The 20382-nt window shown below is 46.7% G+C and overlaps 1 protein-coding gene and 1 long non-coding RNA gene across 5 annotated transcripts in view; one reads left to right on the forward strand and one right to left on the reverse strand.

The window, feature by feature from the left end:
* Positions 1-20382, forward strand: part of Slc22a5 (solute carrier family 22 member 5) — a 28931-nt gene that overhangs the window by 4646 nt on the left and 3903 nt on the right. The window contains exons 2-7 of one of the 3 annotated variants that reach the window (XM_003464533.5): positions 5356-5459; positions 13694-13848; positions 14817-14988; positions 15829-15955; positions 17762-17862; positions 19414-19628. In XM_003464533.5, the coding sequence (XP_003464581.1) occupies positions 5356-5459; positions 13694-13848; positions 14817-14988; positions 15829-15955; positions 17762-17862; positions 19414-19628 (874 nt within the window). Of the gene's footprint in view, positions 1-5355; positions 5460-13693; positions 13849-14816; positions 14989-15228; positions 15407-15828; positions 15956-17761; positions 17863-19413; positions 19629-20382 lie in introns of those variants that run through there. The other 2 variants (XM_013146748.3, XM_063230602.1) reach the window with 2 other exon arrangements.
* Positions 17244-19414, reverse strand: LOC134471579 (uncharacterized). 2 transcript variants are annotated; one of them, XR_010041039.1, is made up of 3 exons: positions 19253-19414; positions 18214-18327; positions 17244-17356 (listed from the first exon to the last, which is right to left on the reverse strand). It is a non-coding gene; the product is annotated as an uncharacterized LOC134471579 (long non-coding RNA). The 2 variants fall into 2 exon arrangements; XR_010041038.1 differs by having other exon boundaries at positions 18214-19414.

Here is a 20382-nt window from a genome sequence, read left to right on the forward strand (position 1 = left end):
GTATTCCCATGTTACTGAAGACCTACTCTTCCCAAGTCCTCCTTTATTGTCTATGCTTATTTTAATTCTTAGTGGTGTGACTGATTCCCCAACTCTATCCCAGGCCCTTTGTCTAGCCAGCTGCCTAGTCATCAGCTAACTAATGTTAAACTGTCTTTATACTATGACAAAGGTTGTGGCCTTTTTGTTATTCCGTTTACTCACTCAGCAATGTACCAGACAACTCCTTAGCTACTATTCCATACACTAGTAGAGGATATGATAGCAAATATCTCTTCTCTATGCCCAATAGTCTTAGAGCAAAGATCCACCATTAAATTTATTTTATTTTGAGATTAGATCTTGTTATGTTACCCAGGCTTGCCTTGAACTCTTGGACTCAAGCTATCGTCCTCCCTCAGGCTCCTTAGCAGCTAGAACTGTATAGACTTGTGGCACCATGCCCAGTGAAGGTTGACCATTAAAGGGACTGGGAGGCGGGATGAAATGTATGTGGGAATACATGGCCTTCAGTAACACATGGTGCCTACCAGTGCACTTGACCATTGATGCGGACAGGCTAGGTGCACCTCAGGGAAAAACTATCACCTTGTGGGCACATGTCCTAACTCTTTTCCCTAACAGTCAGTTCATGGATAAGAACATTTAGTCCCAGGGAACTATGCCCTCTTTTTACATCCCATAACTGAAAAGCTGCTGCAGTTATACACAAGATCCAAAAAACAATTCTCCTTTTTAAAAAGTTTATCAACTTTATTGAGGCAGATAAATGCTATAAAGAAACTGGACAGGCTTAAAGTGTGCAGTTTGGAAAGCTTTGATACACATACCTGAAGATATCACCCTTAGAAGGGTGTGATTCTGAGCAAGAAGACAGCAAGGCCACCCCTTGCCAGAGCTCCTCCCAGGTGTTTTCAGGTTGGACCTGCTTCACAGATTACCCAGGCAATGATGCTAGACTTGAGATCTAAATCTTAATGCCATGCATTTATTTTTAACATTGATATATGCTGTCCTCGGCCAGTATAACCTATCTTATGTTTCAAGAAGGACCATCAGTAAGCAGGTCTGTGGCTGGTTAAGTAGTGTCTTGGTTACTTTTGTCTTGTTGCTGGGACAAAATAGCCAACACCTAAAGTTAAGGAAGAAAAAGTTTATTTAGCTCACAGTTTGTGGAAGTTTCAGTCCATCATTAACTGGATGCAAGGCAGAGTGGCACGTGGCTGAGGACAGCAGTCCATGGCAGCAAAAAACAGTACAAGCAATAAGAGCAAAAGGGAGGAGCTCAGAGAGAAGACTCTTTCTGCCCTTTATATCGTGTGTAGGCCATATTCACTTGGGTGTAGCACTCACACTCATAATCTCAGCATTACGAACTCTAGAAACCTGCCTCCATGACTGCATGAGGTTTTGGAGGGATGTCCAAACTCAAACCATAACAAGTGGGGAGCCATGAGCTCAGTACAAGAACACTAGATGCCTTCGTAAAAACGAAGGGTACTTAGCCTGCACTCTATAGGCTTCTCATCCCTTTCTTCTTAAGGAGGATTCAAGCCAAGACCTGGAACCCACTGAAATACAGTTAAGTCCCATAGAAAAGGTTAAGCTTAGGTAAGTGGACGCATCCTAGGTAAATGGATGCACCTTGAGGCCATACTCTGAAGTGAAATAGACATATGTGTAAACCGCCTTGTTTCTCTGGTGTGAGAAATTGAAAGTGTAAGTAAGTACCAAAATGTATATTAGATATTGTGAAATAGGAAGAAAATGTTCAGATGGGGAGAGGAAAGGGGGAAAGCAAAGAAAGGAAGAGTTTTAAAAGAAGTGAGAAAAAGAAAAAAATGGAACCAAAGCTTTTGGAAATGGGGAGGAGAGAAAGGGTTGAAGGGAGGGTAGGAGAATGGGAAAAAAGAATCAAGTTATATCACATATAGGTACTAATTCTCTATGATGAATGTGATCATTGTGCATATCTAAGATGTACTGATAAAAAAAAAAAGAAATACCGTGAAGTGGATAGATGGGCTAGGTGAAACCCATTCTGTGCCTGCCCTTACATTAGTTTTTGAAATCGATCGCCTTTCCTGATCCTATACTCCCAGACTTCCAGTGGGCAGTAGGAAGGAAATGTCCATACATGTTTCCTTCTAGAGGGCCCAGATCCAGGCCCTGTGTTGTCAAGGATGTAGTAGATAGTGGGCACGGTTCCTCCAAGGAGGTATATACTTGCCCAGATTTAGGGCAGGCTGGGCCTCGTGCAGAGAGCGGGGATGAGGAATCCAGCATGCTCCGAGGCTGTCTCAGGATGAGCGTTACAGTTGTTTTGTCCTCTGAATAGTGCCCTTTCCTAGTTTCAGCCTTGTCAGTGTACCATTTCCTGGAAGTTTGCTTTGGGGAGACCTAGCTGGGGTCACTACAGACCCCAGGACTCAGTGCAGAAACTCATGTGACTCTCTTGTCTGACTCAGCCATATGCTTCTCCAACTCTCGTGAAAGACTTGCTGAAAAACACCTGCTGGCTTTTGAGTCACCGTTTCATCTTTGCTGCTGCAGAGGTGATAGAGTGGCAGCAGCCATAAGGCGGCCTTTGCAGCTCAGCCTGACAGCCAGGGGCTGGCACCCATTATTGCTGTCTTGGCTTTGTCTCCCTGCTGTTCCCAGTGCTGGCTGTAGCAGCCCTGAGTGGGTGGGGGCTACACTCAGAGGGAGCATCTGAGTGCCGGGGCCACTGAAGCTGCTGGGATAGGAAGGCTGCAGCAGCCTGAGCTGCAGTACCAGCCACAGTGCTCCATGGCCTTGGCTCCTGCCAGTCTGGGCTGACTCCAGATTTGAGAGTTGGGTGCCCCCAATTCTTCCCTGGGTTGGGATCATATTCCATTTAGCCTATCAGATGCATGTGAATTCCAAAATAGAGTCTGCAGCATGCCTGAGTGAATTGTGTGGGCTGCAGGGGTTCTTCATGTTCAGCCAGAGGGCTGCCTTCTGATGCCTCTGAGAGGTACCCAGCAGCTGTGTGCTGTGTGCGTGGCCCAGTGGAACAGGAAAGCAAACTTGTTTTTCCTTGTCTGTGGTAAAAGAGGTGCTTTGTTCTGGGGGGCTGCACACCTCCCAGTTCTCTTGGTTACTGGGGAGCCAGCAGGCTGTATGGAAGGCAAACCAAGCAGGCAGGGTTTGCATATATGCAGGATGGTGGCCCTGCATGAGAAGTCCAAAAATATCATTCACTGCTCTCCACCATCTCTGTCCTGGAAAGCATTTTCCTGGGAATCACAGGTTTCCTGATTTGGCTTTCCTCCTCCTTTGGCTCTTTTTTTTTGGCTGGGAGTCTGAGTGTCTTAACTGTTTCGCCATGAGTCCTCTGGAGCCACACATTAGGTCCTGGTATATTGAACAGGGCAACTGTTCCCTTTGCCATTCTCTGATTTACAGACAGAAAAATTAAGGCAGGGTGTGGTGGTAGGAACTTATCTGGGATTAGACAACTAGTTAACACTAGAACAGAATTTAAAGGCCAGTTTCCTCATGGCAGGTCCTGTGATCCAAGACAGGAGGGAGGGCTGCAGCTTGAAACAGTATCTCTGGCGTTCTGTCTGCTCTGCCCTGTCTGTCTGGATATGCTCTAGAGCCTCCTAAAAATCAGTTTGTGGAACTGTTAACTTACATATTGCTCACACGGAGATATATGTAGCTCACTCTGGCTCACGACTGGCTGCTGGTCCTTTTGCAGTCACCCTTAGCAGCCATCTAAGCTTGTCCAATCGCAGCACAGCAGACACCACCACAAAACTTTAAAGCAGCATGTAGTTTGACCCTCAAAATGCTATTCTAATGCTATTCTGTTGAAAAATATGTGTGACCTAGAAAAATACAGTGTAGAAAAGATATGAAGCTATTTTAAGAGAGTGGGTTCTTCTATCAAGAGAAGAGAATGGATTCAGATGAGATGGACCAGGTGAGCTGTCACCTATAACCACGTATTGCTTCTTAATCTCCAGCTATAATGGCAAAATGTTCACAGGTGTGAAGTAGCATGGAGGGCCCAAAATAATTTATGTTATCTTCTGCTCTTGAGTGTGTGAAATAGGCTATGATTAACATTTTTAAATTTTTAATTATATACTTTGAAGATCATGTTCTAATTGTTCATCGGGAAGCTATAGGACATGCTTTGTTGAATCCATCGTTCTCCAAGTTCCGAGCTGACTATGCCTGACCTCCAGGGGAATGTAATCATGAATGCAGCTGTCAGTGGGACAGGGTGATTTGCAGTTCAGGGTGGCATCACTGTACCCAGGCTGAGATGGCATAAAAGTGAACCAGTGGACTGTTGATATGCAGTGTGTCCCCCATCTAAGCGTTTGCTTCCCTAGAGACCCTACCTCCATTGTTAAAGTCTTCTCCCAATCTGCTTCCTTCCCTTCTGGAAATAACGCATGTTTTACTGGTGTGTCCATCCTGCCAGCCTGCCTTTAGCGACATCACTGCGACAAAGCTGCCTTCAGTGGTAGCTCTGCTGCACAGGGCCTCATCCCTTACTAAACCTTCCTTGCCTAGGGCAGGACCTGGAGGCTAGCTGTTCTTTTTCAAAGGTCACTCCCTTAGGTAAGGACCCTGTTGAGACAGTCGCCTTGGCACACGTGGTGTGTGGTCTCTGGGAAAGGGACTGTAGTTGGTGTCATGAGGTCTTGAAAATGGACTCAATGATATAAATAGGCCTGTCTGAGAGAGACACAAGAAAACAAAGACAAGCCCCTTCACTGGCATTTTTCCTTTCCAACCAGAAGAACCCATGATACTTTATGTCCTATTAAAAAGTTGAGCTTCTCCAAACTAAATAAAACCCATTTTCCTGACTTCTAGCTTAGAGCTCTCAGCCTTACCTGGGCCTAGTACTGTTGGTGTGCACTATCAGGGATTCCAGCCCTGAGTGTCACAAGAAGGACCGGCTGGGCCCTGAGCAGAGCTGAAGAAGCAGGTCCATATGGTTAACTCCAGACCTCTGGCTCAGTTCCTTCCTTCCTGGATGATTTGGCTCCCCTGAGTTTCAGGTGCCTAAACTCCACTGCACAAGGGCATCCTTTCTGGTTCACCGTTATAGGTTCCATCCACATTCTTAGATGTGGACAGGACACATCTTGCTTCTGTGACCTTCGAAAAACTGAAGCAAGACAAGGGGCCCCAGTCACTGAAAAACAGGAATGGGGTAGGCAGGCAGCCTGCCCAAGTGCACCACTACCTGTGAATGGAATTCGTGTACCTAGCAGGGATGCAGGATATTCTGATTTCAGTTTTTAAATTTAAAACCTTTTCTAAAAAGAAGTGAGTGATACATCCATCCTTTTGCTTCTCTTACAGTGGAACCTGGTGTGTAAGGACGACTGGAAGACCCCGCTAAGCATGTCCCTGTTTTTTGTGGGTGTGCTGGTGGGCTCCTTCGTTTCGGGGCAGCTCTCAGACAGGTAAGGTGTCTGACTCCTGCAGCTACAGGCCCTGGCCCTGAGCAGGAAACATGGCTTGACTTCACAGTAGTGTTCTCTGAGACCAGGGCCCTGCATTTTAATAGCAGAGGAAGCTGCCCAGGATGGACTTCATGCCAAGAGTGAAATGCCCAGGAATCTCTCACCTTGCTCCTTAATTCTTGCTGAGTAAAGAAAGCTGAGCTGTCCAAGCCAACTATAGCTATGATGCAGGAATCAGGTGATGCGCCACTGTTACTTCTGCACTTACAGGGCTTGCCCTCCCTGAGTGAACATAGCACTCTCATGTCCTTGAACACGGGAGAGGTCGATGCCATGCACACATGGCCATTCTCTGCTTTGTAGATCTTTAGGCAACACCACAGTGAGCATCTCTGTGTTCCCAAGACCAGCTTTTTTTTCCCCCTTTGGTCTTTCTGAGATAGGATCTCACTATGCACTTCAGGCTGACCTTGAGCTTACTTTGTAGCTCAGGCTGGTCTCGAACTTGCAACAATTCTCCTGCCTCCGCCTCCCAAGTGCTAGGATTAAGGCATATGCCACCAAGCCTAGCTATGACCAGCATTTTCTGTGCAAGATGAGAAGAGATCCCACTACCCCTCAGTGCTGTTATAAGGAGTAGAACTCTTATCTCCACCAGGCTGAGGCCCCTTAGCTAAATCGTAGGTGGCTTCTCTTGTTTTGTTTTGTTTGGGGGGTGTGTTTGAGTACTGGGAATTGAAGCCAGGATGTCATGCATGCTGGCCTCAAACTTGCAGCCATCTTCCTGCCTCTGTCTTCCCAAGTGCTCGGATGACAGGCATGCTTTGCTACACCCAGCAACTCCAAAGCTTTTAATTGAGGTCCATCAGTGCTTTAGGAAATCCAAAAACACTTGAAATTACATGAAAACAGTAGAGATTATATGCAAGCCCTTTTTTTGGACAAGTTTTCGTGAAGTTCCCAAAGCGTTCCATTATATTGTGCATTCCTATCCTGGTGTTTCAGGGACTGTCATGGAAGTCCGAGATAGGGAGCGTGGCCACAGTGGCACAGAAAGGACACCCACACAGTCAGTCACCTGAAAGAGAGGAGTCCCAGCATCCTCCGTACTGGTTGGGGACTCACAAAAGTCAGAAAAAGAACATCATCCCCCAAAGAACAGAGATACTTCATCCTGTATCCATATCCTCCATGTCATCATTGAAATTTTTCTCATGAAAGTATGTGCATTTCTCCAAAGTGTCCTGTACTGGCAGAAAAACTCCTATAATTCCCAGTAAGTGTTATAGCTCAGTAGGCCATGAGACACTTCCCCCTGTTGGGCAAAGATCTTTGCTTCTCTAGATCTTTAACCTAGTAGCAAGAATCAATTATTTACTTATATTGATTTAACAGGCATGCAGTACTCAGTATGTGTTACTCATTGTTAGAAGTACTAACTCAACACTATGGGGCTGGAGGTTTAGCTCAGCGGCATAAGAGCCTGCCTTGCAAGCAGGCAGTCGTGAGTTCAATCCCTGGTACTGATAAAAACGAAAAAGACAAAAACAAAAAAAAAACTCAACGCTATGATGAATATGTTAACTTCCCACTGTGGTGACAAAATACCTGGCGAAAGTCAATTTAGAGGAGGAAAGATTTCTTTTGGGTCACACTTTCAGATGTTTCAGATTGTAGTCACTTGGCTCCATTGTTTCGGGGCCTGTGGGGCGGCAGACAGCGCGTGGTACGACTAGGGGTGCTTACCTCCCAGTGGCCAGGAGGCACAGAGAGAGCTCACTTTGCAGCAGAGCCTCTTCCCCAAGCCCATGAAGCTGTGAATCCCTAAATGGACTGATCCATTGATGGGAACAGAGCCTTTGTATTCCAGTCACCTTCCATAGCCTCACCTCTGCATACTGCTCCACCAAAGACCAAGCCTTCAACCCACGAGCTTTGAGGGATATTTAAGCACTGGCCTCCCCCAAATCTATTTTTCCTATCTTGTAAGTGAGGCGGTTAAGTAACATGCCCAAATTTACAGGGCTGGCAAGTGGCATCACAGAGTTTGGACCCCAGACAGTTTTGTTCCTCCACTTTGTGTAGACTAATACTCAAAGTTTCTGCTCCCCAAGAACTTGCCTTCTATAAAGGAAGGAAGGAAGGAAAGAATGTATTAAACATCTCATTGAGAGGTGATTATCATTTGCTGTGGGAAAACAGAAATACAAGGTGCTCTGGGAGCGTGTAACCAGAGGTCGGGAAGGCTTCCCTGAGATGTGAAGCATGAGCTGGGAGTTGGAAAATGAGTAGGGATTAGCTAGCTGTGGGGTGGTGAGGAAAGCATTCTGGGCAGGCAGAACGGCCCACACTAAAGCCTGGAAGGGAAGCCCTGGAACGGAAAAAAGTCCCATGTAATGGAGATGAGGGCCACGAGGCAGACGGAGTTGCAGACAGAACAGAAAAGGGCTTACAAGTTTGGGCCTCATCCTCAAGGAGCTATTGAGAATTTATAAAATAGGAACATGACAGCAGATTTGCTCCCCGCTACCAGTACTAGGTGTTGAACCCACACTCTTCACACTGAGCTCTACCTGCAGTTTTCTGTTTTCCTTTTCTTTGTTTATTGGTTTTGGTTTTGGTTTTGGTTTTGGTTTTGGTTTTGGTTTTGGATTTGGTTTTGGTTTTGGTTTTGGCTTTGGCTTTGGCTTTGGCTTTGGCTTTGGCTTTGGCTTTGGCTTTGGTTTTGGTTTTGGTTTTGGTTTTGGTTTTGGTTTTGGTTTTGGTTTTGGTTTTGGTTTTGTTTAGTCAGGGTCTCACTAAGTGGCTGAGTTACCCAGGCTGGGCTCTAATTTAGTAATCCTCTTCTTCAGCCTCCCGGAGCACTGATACTACTGGCATGCACCATTCCCAGCCAGATTTGTATCTTTTAAGAGGTGATGATGTGATAGCCTTGTGGAGAAAGGCTCAGAGAGATTTTGTGGAGAGATCAGTTTCATAGCAGTTCATGCAAGGGATGATGGTGAGTTGGCCTGCAGTGAGGTTGGTAGAAATGGAGAGAAACGGTAGGGGTAAAATCAGCAGGATTTGTTGATGGGGTAGGAGCAGGAAATGAGGCAGGAGTGATGTCACATGCCTGTAACCGCATCTACTTGGAAGGCTGAAGGAAGAGGATTTCCAGTTTGAGGTCAGACTGGGCAATTTAGTGAGACCAGGTCTCAAAAATAAATAAATAAGTAGCCTAGGGAACTTAATGAGATTGTGTCAGTTAATAGATGGATAGGTGGATAACAGACAGTCAGGCAGGCTGTCTGGCTGGCTGGCTGGAGATGTAACACAGCGCTCCCTGGATTTACTCCACGGTGCCACTAAAGGTTTCAGGTCTCTTTAACTCTTGGAAAGATAATGCCCTAAGACAGAGAATGCTAGCAGGGCATCTTATTTGCAGAGAAGATACTGAATTAAGGTGGAACGTACTGAATTTGAGGGGATGGGAACCCTATGCTGAACCCAGGTGTGTGGCCACATGTGTGTACTCCACAAGAGGTGCGTGCTGCAGAAGCAGAGTTGGGAACTGTCAGCCAGGTAGAACCCACACCCAAGCCCCAGATATGGATGAGATGGCCAGGGGAGAGAGAGAAGGAGAAGAAGCGGGACAGGACCGAGCTTAGGGGACCTCCACATGGAGAGGGGGACATCCTTTCCTCGGTGGAGGGGCAGCCAAGGTCCAGAGGACTTGCATTGCTGTGAAAAACAAGGAGGTACTCCAAGTTCAGAGTGGAAACCCGATATACTTCCCCAGGTCAAATGTGACATGAGTTATGTGGATTTTAATGGGCCAGCATCCGAACCTGTTTATCACGTAACACTGTGATCACCCAAGAAAAATGTTACGTTCCAGAAGGATTACTTCCACAGAAACAGTGGGAACAAGCCTCAGCCTACCGAAGGGCTGGCATACATGGTGTGTTTCAAGTCTTTCAAAAAAATTTTGGCAGCAGAACTTTAAGTAGGGTCATTTAAGTCCAATGATGAAATAGCAAAATAGTATGACTGTCCTGACTGCAGCTCCCACAGACTCTCCTCAAGCTCCCCTGCACCCCGACAGCAGTGCAGGGCTCTGTGGGACAGAAGCTTCTCATCTTATCATCTCTGAGTGAGCAATTTTGAAACCTAAGCCCAGTAAGTCACTTAAGAGCTACAGATTCATGCCTTCCACTGTTGTCCAGGAATTCAGCAGGAACTTTTTATATAGGACAAAAGTTTATTTAACCTTCTTTCTGCCATATTATTAAGTGTAAGTTCAAGAGTAATTAAAATAACCCTGGGTTGCCAAAGCCTTTTGTCTGACATTATTGAGTTATCTTTACTAATTATGGGAAGCACAGTAAACCAGTGTTTCGTGTTTTCGTAGATAGGTATGTGTTTGCCATGTGGTTGATGGACTTTAGAAAGGAGGTTCTGGTCCCAGCACCTGACTGCCAGAGGCTAATGCTGTCAAGGGCTGATGGGCCTTTTCTTCCTTACTGTCCAGGGGAGCACTTGGGTAGGGACAGGGTGCAGGGGTTACACCAGTCTGCCTTGCAGATCACCCCTTAGTTGGCATGTGCAGAACAGTACAGGTAGAATGGGAATTTCCTTCTAGACCTGACTTTCTCAGCCTCAGCCCTGATGTTCCCTTGTTGTTGGGGGTTAACCCGGCCATTTTAGAGTATTTAGCAACATCTCTGGCTTCTACTCACTAGAGATCAGTAGCACTGTCTCCCTGAGACACAAAACACAAATAGCAACACAAACTATTGCATTAAGGAAAAACAAACTCTCTCACATAGCTGAGAGGCCTTGTGCAGTTTGGCTCCTGCCTCCTCCACAGCCTTCTATTGCACAAGCAGGGCCAGCTACACCTGCTCCAAATTCTTCACACCACTTCCAGTTACGGTGGTGTGTGCCCTTCTCAGTGTCTAAAGTCCCTGCGCTGCACCCAGGACTCCTCCTCAACCATGCAGGCTGATGCAGGCAACTGCTGTACATTGCCCTGGCTCCTATGACTTGGGCGTCTTTACACGTGACAAGTTGGTAAATAAGTTTTCTCATAGGATTAATGTTGGTCTCCTCCTCTAGACTGTGAATATCTTTGAAAGCTGAGTTCCTATATTCTCAATCCCCCTTGTCAATCCTGGCTTTTCCTGTGGGTCTCGTCAGTGTCCCATGTCATCTCTGAGCATCTTTTTTTTTTTTTTTTAATTTACTGATAACCCTAGTGCCTACGATAATACATGCTCAGTAAGTGTTACAGAAGGAAGGTTTCAGCCAGCTCTGGCCAGATTGAAGCAGAAACTACCGCTTACCACTAGATCAACTTGTTCCTCCTGTTTGCGGTATTCTTTTTAAATGAGAAGAGCAACCAACAAAATGGAAAAAATTACTTTAAAATGAGTACAGAAGCAGAAAACCACACAGGACAAATGTGTGATGTATGAATTAATCCAAGAAAATAACCTAGTAACCACCACCAAGGCACACAGTGAATTTTGCTGTCAAGAAGCTGCTTCTGGGGGCTGGGGATTTAGCTCAGCGGCATAAGCACCTGCCTTGCAAGCAGGCGGTCGTGAGTTCAATCCCTGGTACCAGTAAAAATGAAAAAGAAAAAAAAAAAAAAAGAAGCTGCATCTGTGAAGCCATCCCAGATACAACCCCCACCCTTCCCCGTACACAGCCACTAGTCTGACTCTCCACCAGCTGGATTATAATCCTAAAAGATATGATCTCTAGAGCCATAATCCCTAAAATCTAAAATCCTGAATGTTGAAATCCTAGAAGTTAAAATTCCTGTTGGAAAAAAACTAAATAAGAGAAGTAGAAAACCTCATGCCTGGGAGGGACTGGTGTGGGTTTGACTGTGCACAGGAGAGCTGCACCATGTTCAGTGCCGTGAAACCTGGGGTGCCTGTGTGTCCGTATGCACCTGGGGGGAGATCTGTCTATAGACATCTAATATGAATATGTTTATTCTCCAAGAAAAGCCATTCCCTAAAAGACAAAGTAGCTACTTATCATGATGCAAGACTTCAAACAGTAGTTAATGATTGTCAAATCAGTTACCTATAATTTATCCCTGTAATACAAATTTCTGGGGAGCGTTGGGGATAGAATCCAGGACCTTGGGCGTGCAAGGCTTCATGTGCATACGAAGCTACATCCTCAGTCTGTGGTACACTTTTTTATATGTTGCTTTCTTTTTTCATTTATTCATGTCTTTTTTTTCTTTTACTTTTTCTTTTTTTTTTTGTATTTTTACCGGTATCAGGGATCGAACTCACAACCACAGGCTTACAAGGCAGGCACTTATGCCACTGAGCTAAATCCCCAGCCCCCATGTCTTTTTTTTTCCAACTATTTTATTTATTCATTTGGTGCTAGAAATTTAACTCAGGGCCTTGAAGATACTAAGCATACCACCTATTTCTGGTCCACACCCTCAGCCCTTCCGATATTTTAAATTACCAGCATTATTTTTTACAACTCTTCGTGCTGTTTATTTCATGTTTTTATCATTTCCAATCCTAGGGACTTAGATTGTGTAAAGCTTTTCTGGAAGTCCTAATGCATTTTCTGTATTTAATGCAAGTTTGACTCCATGAAAGTGAATTATGGTGCTATTTCGTGGATAAGCATTGTGCCCAGAAGTAAAATGGTTGCAGACCTAATAAATGAAAAGATGTCCTTTTTGTATATCTGCATTTGTGAAAGATACAACTTCTCATGGTCTCAGCTCCTTGGGAAACTGTGTATTCCATACTGACATATCAGAGCTTTCAGTTATCTCATCAGAAGACAGATTATGGGCTGGAAATGTCACTTAGTACACTTCCTCAGTAGACCACTTGCCTAACACACACAAGGGCCTGCCTGAGTTTGATTTCCAGCGTCAAGAAAACTTAGACTGCCCATCACAATATTCTAAGTGACTGTAATGATAAAGCGGCATCACAGTTACTCACCATTTGAGTGCATTTTACTTTTTGACTGCTTTGTTTGCTTATAATTGATATGTACCTGTGACTGTTGTTATCTGAAGGTTTATGCTAGCCGAAAAGTGTTGTTTTTATTATACATCATTGCATATGAAATGTTCTAACATTTTTGCTTTTCAATATTTTTTGCTTTGTTTTTGTTTCTCAAATCCTTCTTTAAAAATGTAACATAGTGTATTTTAAGTAATTTAAAAAATTTTTTTCCAGAATTTTCTTTTCAGAATTTTGATCATTTGAGATGTTAGATTTTAGGTATTTGGATCTGTCAGATTTCATCATTCAGGATTGTGGTGGTCAGGACTATTTTTTTTTTATACTTTCATCCTCCTAATGTGCATCTGTAGACACAAATTTAATTTTGCAAAGTAAAAATTTTGGTGTGTCTTTTAATGTACTTTATTTTTGTGGTGTAGAGAATTGAACCTAGATTTGTGAATGCTAAGCAAGTGCTCCACCATGGAGCTTCATCCCTGGCCCCGGTCCTCTTCAATCTGTGGGTTTTCCTTCCCTCCCTTTCATTGTCTGACATTTTATCTTGAAGCTCTGTGGGCTCTTCCACCTGCACCACTTCCTATTGTGGTTTTTGCTGACTGCACTTCTGGTACAGGGCAGCATATACCCTGCAGGTAGGTGGCTGGATGTAGACACTCATTTATTTATTCATTTGGTGCTAGAAATTTAACTCAGGGCCTTGAAGATACTAAGCATACCACCTATTTCTGGTCTACACCTCAGACTGGTACTCCTGGGAGGGGAGCTATAAAATGGCAATACTGTAATTTTATCACTTTTTATTTAATATTTAGAAGACTTTTTATAGCTGATTCTTCCCATCTTCCTTGTTGGTTACTGTTCACATACTTTACAACAGAAAGGCAAGGCGAATGGTTCTTCCCCTTTACTGAATTGTTTCTCTGTTATCCTCCAAAGTTGGCTAATACTTCTTTTGAATATCATTGTGAGTATATAGATTTGAGTATAATTGATGAGGTTTGATCGACGACGACAGATATTATCATACTGGTGGCGCTGTCTTTTGGTACCCCGGCTGCATGTGTGTCCAGGGGAGTGGGGAGGGGCGTAACAACATGGGGGTGGGGAAGCTGGGTGCTGGTGCCCTGGTGACACTGTGTGCGAGCGCTCCCAAGTGGGCCCCTCTTGGTGGAGCCTGGCCCTGCTGCCTTCCCAGCTGGCTCTCCGTGACTCTCCTTTCCTCCCCAGGTTTGGTCGGAAGAATGTGCTGTTTGTGACCATGGCGATGCAGACGGGTTTCAGTTTACTGCAGGTCTTCTCCAAAAACTTTGAAATGTTCACGGTACTCTTTGTCCTGGTTGGCATGGGCCAGATCTCCAACTACGTGGCAGCATTTGTCCTGGGTATGACCATCCTGTTGGAGTTGAGTACTTGATCCTGTGTTTTGTCATCATCCTGCCACCTACCTTTCTGGAGAAACCTCTGATGCCCTGGGGGTTTGGGTGTGCTTTCCAGCACCTCTGGCCACAGCTTCCTGATGAACCCAATTTATTAGGAGGAAAATCGAGCCAGACATGTGACCAGTCTTGGGTCCCAGTGGCTCCCTAGCCTGACAGCTGATTTCTGCTTTTCTGCCTTCTGAGTTGGGGCATCTTGATCTTATTAGTACTTGAAGCCATTTTACTTCACCAGAGATGATCCATTTAAAAAGTTCCCCTCCTGTTGAGGTAGCTGGCAAAAGAGGAAGGCACGTGCCATGAGCGCAGGCTCAGGTGGATGGCTCGCCCGGGAAGGGAACTCTCACCGGGGAGGGACCTGCAGGGCGCTGCGGCCAGTGATGGCTATGAGAGAGAGTAGCTGGACAGGAACAGGCTTCACGTGGCTTCATGTTCAACCCCAAGGACACAGCAGGGCTCTGGCTCAGAGGCACCAGCTTCTTCTCACTGGGAAGGTGTCATGCACTATTTGGAGGAGTCTGACTGGCTGATCTCTCTGGGTGCCTTGGGTGTATTGTGGGAAGGGTTATTTTTTCTTTTCACATTTTATAGATTATCTTTTTTCCTCCAAGGATGATAGCCTCACTAATGAGTTCTCCCTTCTAGGGGAATGCCAGGGGGCCCAATAGGGCATTGTTACCATTTGGCTGAGTAAAGTAGCAAACTGTCACTGAGAGGTTGAGAGCCTCAGTGAAGCAGCCTGAGACAGGCTTAGACTGGACGGGGTTCAGAGCCAACTGATCCCCCGGACTTGGGAGCCTGAAGATATTTCCAGCTGCCTTCTTGTCCATATGTTGAAGATGATGCTGTGCAAGGTTAAGAAGGAAATAACCCAAATTAAAGTGCTTGCTTGACTCCTCCCTTGTTTTGAACAGGAACAGAAATCCTCGGCAAGTCAGTTCGTATTATATTCGCCACGCTAGGAGTATGCATATTTTTTGCATTTGGCTTCATGCTGCTGCCCCTCTTGGCTTACTTCATCAGAGACTGGCGGATGCTGCTGCTGGCACTGACCTTGCCTGGGGTGTTGTGCGCGGCGCTCTGGTGGTAAGTGTGCCTGGTGCTGCCTTCCAGCAGGACAGCTTCCACTAACTGGCCTCGCTAGAGGGCAGCAGCAGCCCTTGGATGCCCCGTTGGGCTCCCAGAGCCAGGAAGGATAAATGATTGTGAGCTGTTTCAGAATCTCTCCACACTCAGAAGAGCCAAACAACACAGGATCACAAGACATCCTCAGACCTGTTCTCAGCCCTGGGCCAGGTTGCTCTAAGTGTAGAGAGAGGAAGAAGTGGCTGCAAGGGGGCAGGGTCCAGTGGGACCTCCAGATCTCGGAGCAATACAGTGAAGCTACCGGCCAATGTCAGGGCAGCACTGAAGCTCTGCTTCTAACTGCGTGTGCCAAGGCCTCATGCCACGGGCGATAGAAGAGGAGGAAGAGTTCACATGAGAGCATGCAGAGTGCCTGCAGGTCTGTTGGATAAATCAGGGGAGGCAGAAGTGAGGAAAAAACAGAACAGGCCAGCACAGATGTTTCTGTGGGTGCCAGGGACAGGGCAAATGAATGGAAGGTTCTGGGTGGGCAGAGCCCTCCATGGGAGGCGGGCTTCAGGATCCTGTGTTGCAGCTGCATCCTGGAGCCCAGCAAAGGGCACCATCGCTGGAGATACCAGCCAGGCTAGGGCTCCCCACAGCCAGGGCAGGCCGCCAGGGTTCGCACCCTACAAGGGCCCCACAGTCACACCTCAGCTTGTTACCGGTGTAGACCATCTCTCGCCTCCTGGCTTGTGAACTGGCACCCAGCCCTGGATCAGAAACCTCACTGCCCACTTTTCACTGGTGCTGTACTTTACCTCACAGAGTCTCAGCCTCACTGAAACTGTCCTCTTCTAGGTTCATCCCCGAGTCCCCCCGCTGGCTCATCTCTCAGGGACGATTTGAAGAGGCAGAAGTAATCATCCGCAAGGCTGCCAAAATGAATGGGATCGTGGCGCCCTCCACCATCTTTGACCCAAGTGAAGTGAGTGCCACTTGGGAACTGGTTGAGGGAGGGCACACTGGCATGATCCAAGGGCAGCAGCCCATAGACCTCCAGACTTGCCTGCTGCAGGAGGCCAGCCCTTGCCCTGCCTGAGCTCCAGGTCTCCCCCAGCAGGCCTCATTAAAAGTCACCTGGGTGCTTGGGCACATCGCTATAATCCTAGCAGTGGGGAGACTGAGGCAGGAGGAATGTAGGTTCAAGTTAGCAAGACCTTGTCTCAGAAATTAAGAGAACTAGAGATGTAGTCAAGGGGTAGAGCACCCCTGGGTTTAATCCCCAGTCTTGTACACATGCACAACTCAGAATCTGCAAAATAGCTGTCACCTGCCCGTCCACTTTTCCCATGGATTTCAGGCATCCATACTTCTAGGCAATTGTATGATTTAACCATTACTTTTAATATCAGTTCCCTTTATGAGAAATCAGCATTCTATAAATCCGCATTTTGGAAGTCCTTATTTCTTACGCTTAAGGAGATTTGTCATTTTAAAAAGATAATCTAGCGCATAACATATAAAACACCAGCATTGGGTCTCACTCTGCCCTCCAGTGGCTGGCTGTCACATACCATGTTGGATCTGTGTCCTTCCTGAGGTCCACCTCTTCCTTCTACCCCCCTATTCCTCCCCACAAGCCCCAATCTTATACACCATGAGTCATTTCTTGACTGTCTGGTTGCTGATTCTTGGTCTTTCCTCTTGTCTCCTCCCCTGCCCTTTCTGTAACAGGCCATTTCTCCTGATTGAGGATTATGAAACAAGATTAGAAGCTATAAATGCTGGCTGATAAGTTTCGGCAGTGTGCCTGTAGTGTGATGGGAAGATAGGAAACTGGCTGTTAGAACAGCCACGAGCAGCAGTGCTGAAGTGTGACAGCAGCCATGGTACAGGCACTCAGGCCCGGAGACACAGACTTGAGGCTTTGGCCAGAGGAACCAGCCCATAGGTCAATGGCTACTGAAAGTCCTGCTGCCTGCCCACTTGAGCAGTAGCTACTCAGCAGCTGTCACTCAGCACATACTAGAAAAGGCCCTGAGCACATAGGTCAGGGTAGGGGTGTGGCAGAGAGGGCTTTTAAGTGAGATGGCTTCAGTGGTTCCTAAGTGAGGGGTCAATCTGGGTAAACCCGTAAACCTCATTGGCGTCTTTGAGGAAATGAGGCTGTTCCAGGGGACCCTTCCAGTCTGAAGTTGACCTTTTGTTGAACTGCTTGCTAACTGGGAAGAAACAAGCTCCAAAGCTGGGTTTGCTTAAGAAAGCAACATCAGTGTGTTTAGACATGCAGTTTATTAATGGCCTGGGCCGTGCTGAATTTCAGAGGAAGTTACTCTGGGTGAAGCTCGGGTCAATTTTCCTGTTTTTCAGTTTTAATTCTTTTCCCCTGGAAGTAGACCAAAATAACTACTTAGTATGAGAACTCAAAACATTAATTCTTTGTACATGTCAGATCAGTAAACTGCACAGGCTCTTTCTCTCCCTAACCCGTAGGGAAGGGAGCCACCCTGAGCAGGAAGGCTCAGAGGTCTCCCTGGAATGTGGGTGGGCCTGAACCTCCACCTTCGCTGTGCTCTGTGAGGAGCTTGTCACCTCCCTGTTCCCGGCATTCTCATCCACTCCGATTTGTTATGACAGGCCTGGGAGAACCTTTCGAAGCCCCAAAACAGAGTTCTCAGGGAAGAACCTGAGACACTCCCTAACTGAGAGAACTCTGACAGCTGAGATAGGTGTGTTCCCATGCACTCTACAGTCAGCAGCCTTCTGTTCCCCTTATCACTTGTCTCTACAGTTTCAAGACCTGAGTTCCAAGAAGCAGCAGTCTCACCACATTCTGGATCTGCTCCGAACCCGGAATATCCGAATAGTTACTATCATGTGCATAATTCTGTGGTATGTAAGTCCACCTGCTGCTTCTGGCATGCTTCTAGAAATGGCCTCAAACCCAGACTGAAAGACAGACCAGGGGTCTTCACAAGTGAAAGGGCCGTGCCTTGTAATGGATGAATAAGTGGGCCTGTCACAGCTCTTAGTGTGATGGACACTCCGAAAAGGAGAATAAAATGATCATAGAAGCTGTTTTGGGAATCAGGGATCTTTGAGGAACTCATCAGGTCTGAAGGTGAATCACTGCTGGCTGTGGGTCCTTGCTTAGTTGTTCCTGTCCCTTCCATCCTCCCACCTAGGCACAGACAGTGACTAAGGAGGACAGGGGAGGCTTAGAAAGGATCTGAGTGGAGACACCTTATCCTGCAGGTGACAGAAGGTGCTGAGAGCTTTCTGGATGTGTTCCGTCTGGGATGTTCAGAGACTGTCCTGGAGTCAGGGCCAAGTCAGGGCTGCTTCCTCTCCAGATTCCTAAAAACAAAGCATTCCACAAGCTATCAGGAAGGAATTTGTGAGTTACCAGGGAGAAGAAACCTCTTCCGAGTACAGGGGTACTTTGCTTAGTGGCCAGACCCCTGGCGTTCTGGGAGACTTCCTGAGCCTGCTGAGTGAGTGGGGAGAGCAGACCTGAGACTTCACTGAGTGAGGACAGACTCCATTCAGAGTCCTTACTACTAGGCTCACCTGGCTACCTGGGAGGTACTGTGAGTCACTGTTTCTAAGGAATGACCCGGGTACCACAGGGCAGTGTACCACTCTCTGTGTCTGCCACAAGACAGGCCCAGCATGTAGCCTGCACCCCAGACTTGCCCTTCTGCAGTGAGTCACCCTTTTGGACTCACCCAGACTCTTCTCCTGCTCTTGAGTTCCCAGAGCATGATCTATCCTTTCCCTTCCTCCTTCCTCATATCAGCTGTGTTTTAAACCTGCAGATGAGTCAAAAATAGTCTGATCCATGAAGGTCTGGTCTGCCAAAGAGTTTGAGTCATCAACAGAATGCACTAGGGACAGAGGACCCAGGCACACTGAGGGGGACACAGACGAGAGGACCTGGGGCTGGTGTCAGCTCCCTGGGACTTCCTCCTCCTGGCTGGCCACCGCGGTCTGCCAGCGGTCTTTCTCCAAATGTTTGGTGTCCTGTTGTGCCTTGTTTTGTGTTTCCTGCCTCAGGCTCCTTCTGCAGTTGCTGGATTTGGGGAAATTCAGAGAATAGGGAAGCAGGCTTCTATAAGTGCTACATCTTAGGAGTTTTAAGGCTGAAGGCAGGTTGGAATTTTTTTAGTGAGATAAAGCTGTCTGAACGGTATAATCCCTTGTGCTGGGAAACTTTGTTTTGGATGCTCTGAGAGTACACTGACAAAGAATTTATGCATACCATCTGGGCTGGGGGACTTACCTTTTGTTCAGTGAAGTAAGGCTTGGGGTTAAATAAACTGCTTTCCTATGCTCTGCTTAAGGAGTAGCTTAGAATTTTCCCAGATGATTGCATTTTCCAAGTTGAACAGGTGGGGAGCTATGGACACTGCTTCTCTAGCTTTCTTCTGTACTACCCTTCAGGATGACCATATCAGTGGGCTACTTTGGACTGTCCCTTGACACTCCTAACCTCTACGGAGACATCTATGTGAACGGCTTTCTTTCTGCGGTGGTCGAAGTCCCAGCATACATCTTGGCATGGCTGCTGCTGCAGTACGTGCCCCGGCGCTATTCCTTGGCCACTGCTCTCTTCCTGGGCGGCAGCGTCCTTCTCTTCGTGCAGCTGGTGCCCCCAGGTAGGGACCATGTGCATTTGCAGTCCTAGATCTTCACTGAGGCACTGACTGTGTACCTGGCCGGCTTCTCAGTTCAGTAATAAAAAGAGCAACACTAAGCCCCAAAGAGCTGTCCTGCAGATATGTGTTCTTGGCCTAAAAATTTCAGACAGAGTGCCTCATGAGAGCAGAGCATTCTTTATGTTTAGGGAGTAGGGAAGCAAAAAGGAACAACTCAGAAGCTGTGGCTAATTTTACTCCAGACCTCAGCTGTATGTGCCTGTAAGGGGGAAATAGAGAGATGCCCACGTTACTTTTTACTCTGGCCCTCTTTCATTATTCATTCAGCCAGCAGCTGGGAGGGCCTGCCACAGGGTAGGTGCTGGGCTTGGTACTCATGACACGGAAGTAAACGAGTCAGGCAAAAACCCCTGGCCTCACGGAGAAAACAGACAGCAAACAAGCCAAACGCTCATTAGTGTTCAGATTATATGACCCTCTGTGAACAAAAGTAAAGGAAAGTGGGGCACTAGTGTCACAGAATAGCTACTGACAGTGTCCCTGAACAGGAGAAAGTGCAACAGAAAAGAACATGAAGTGACACAAAGCCATGACATCTGGGAGGACATTTCCAGAAGAGATAAGAAAGGCAGACACCTGCCAGCGACTGAGCCTGGCAGTTAGTAAGTAAGAGCTGAAGGAGGAGAGGAAGGAAAGTTCACAGAGGCCATGGGCAGGCTTTTCTTTCTGAAATTGTTTTGGTACCCCACAGGTT

The sequence above is a fragment of the Cavia porcellus genome, unplaced genomic scaffold (genome assembly GCF_034190915.1).
Source record: "Cavia porcellus strain 051 isolate PalLab524CR breed Dunkin Hartley unplaced genomic scaffold, mCavPor4.1 scaffold_19, whole genome shotgun sequence".
Taxonomy (NCBI): Eukaryota; Metazoa; Chordata; class Mammalia; order Rodentia; family Caviidae; genus Cavia; species Cavia porcellus.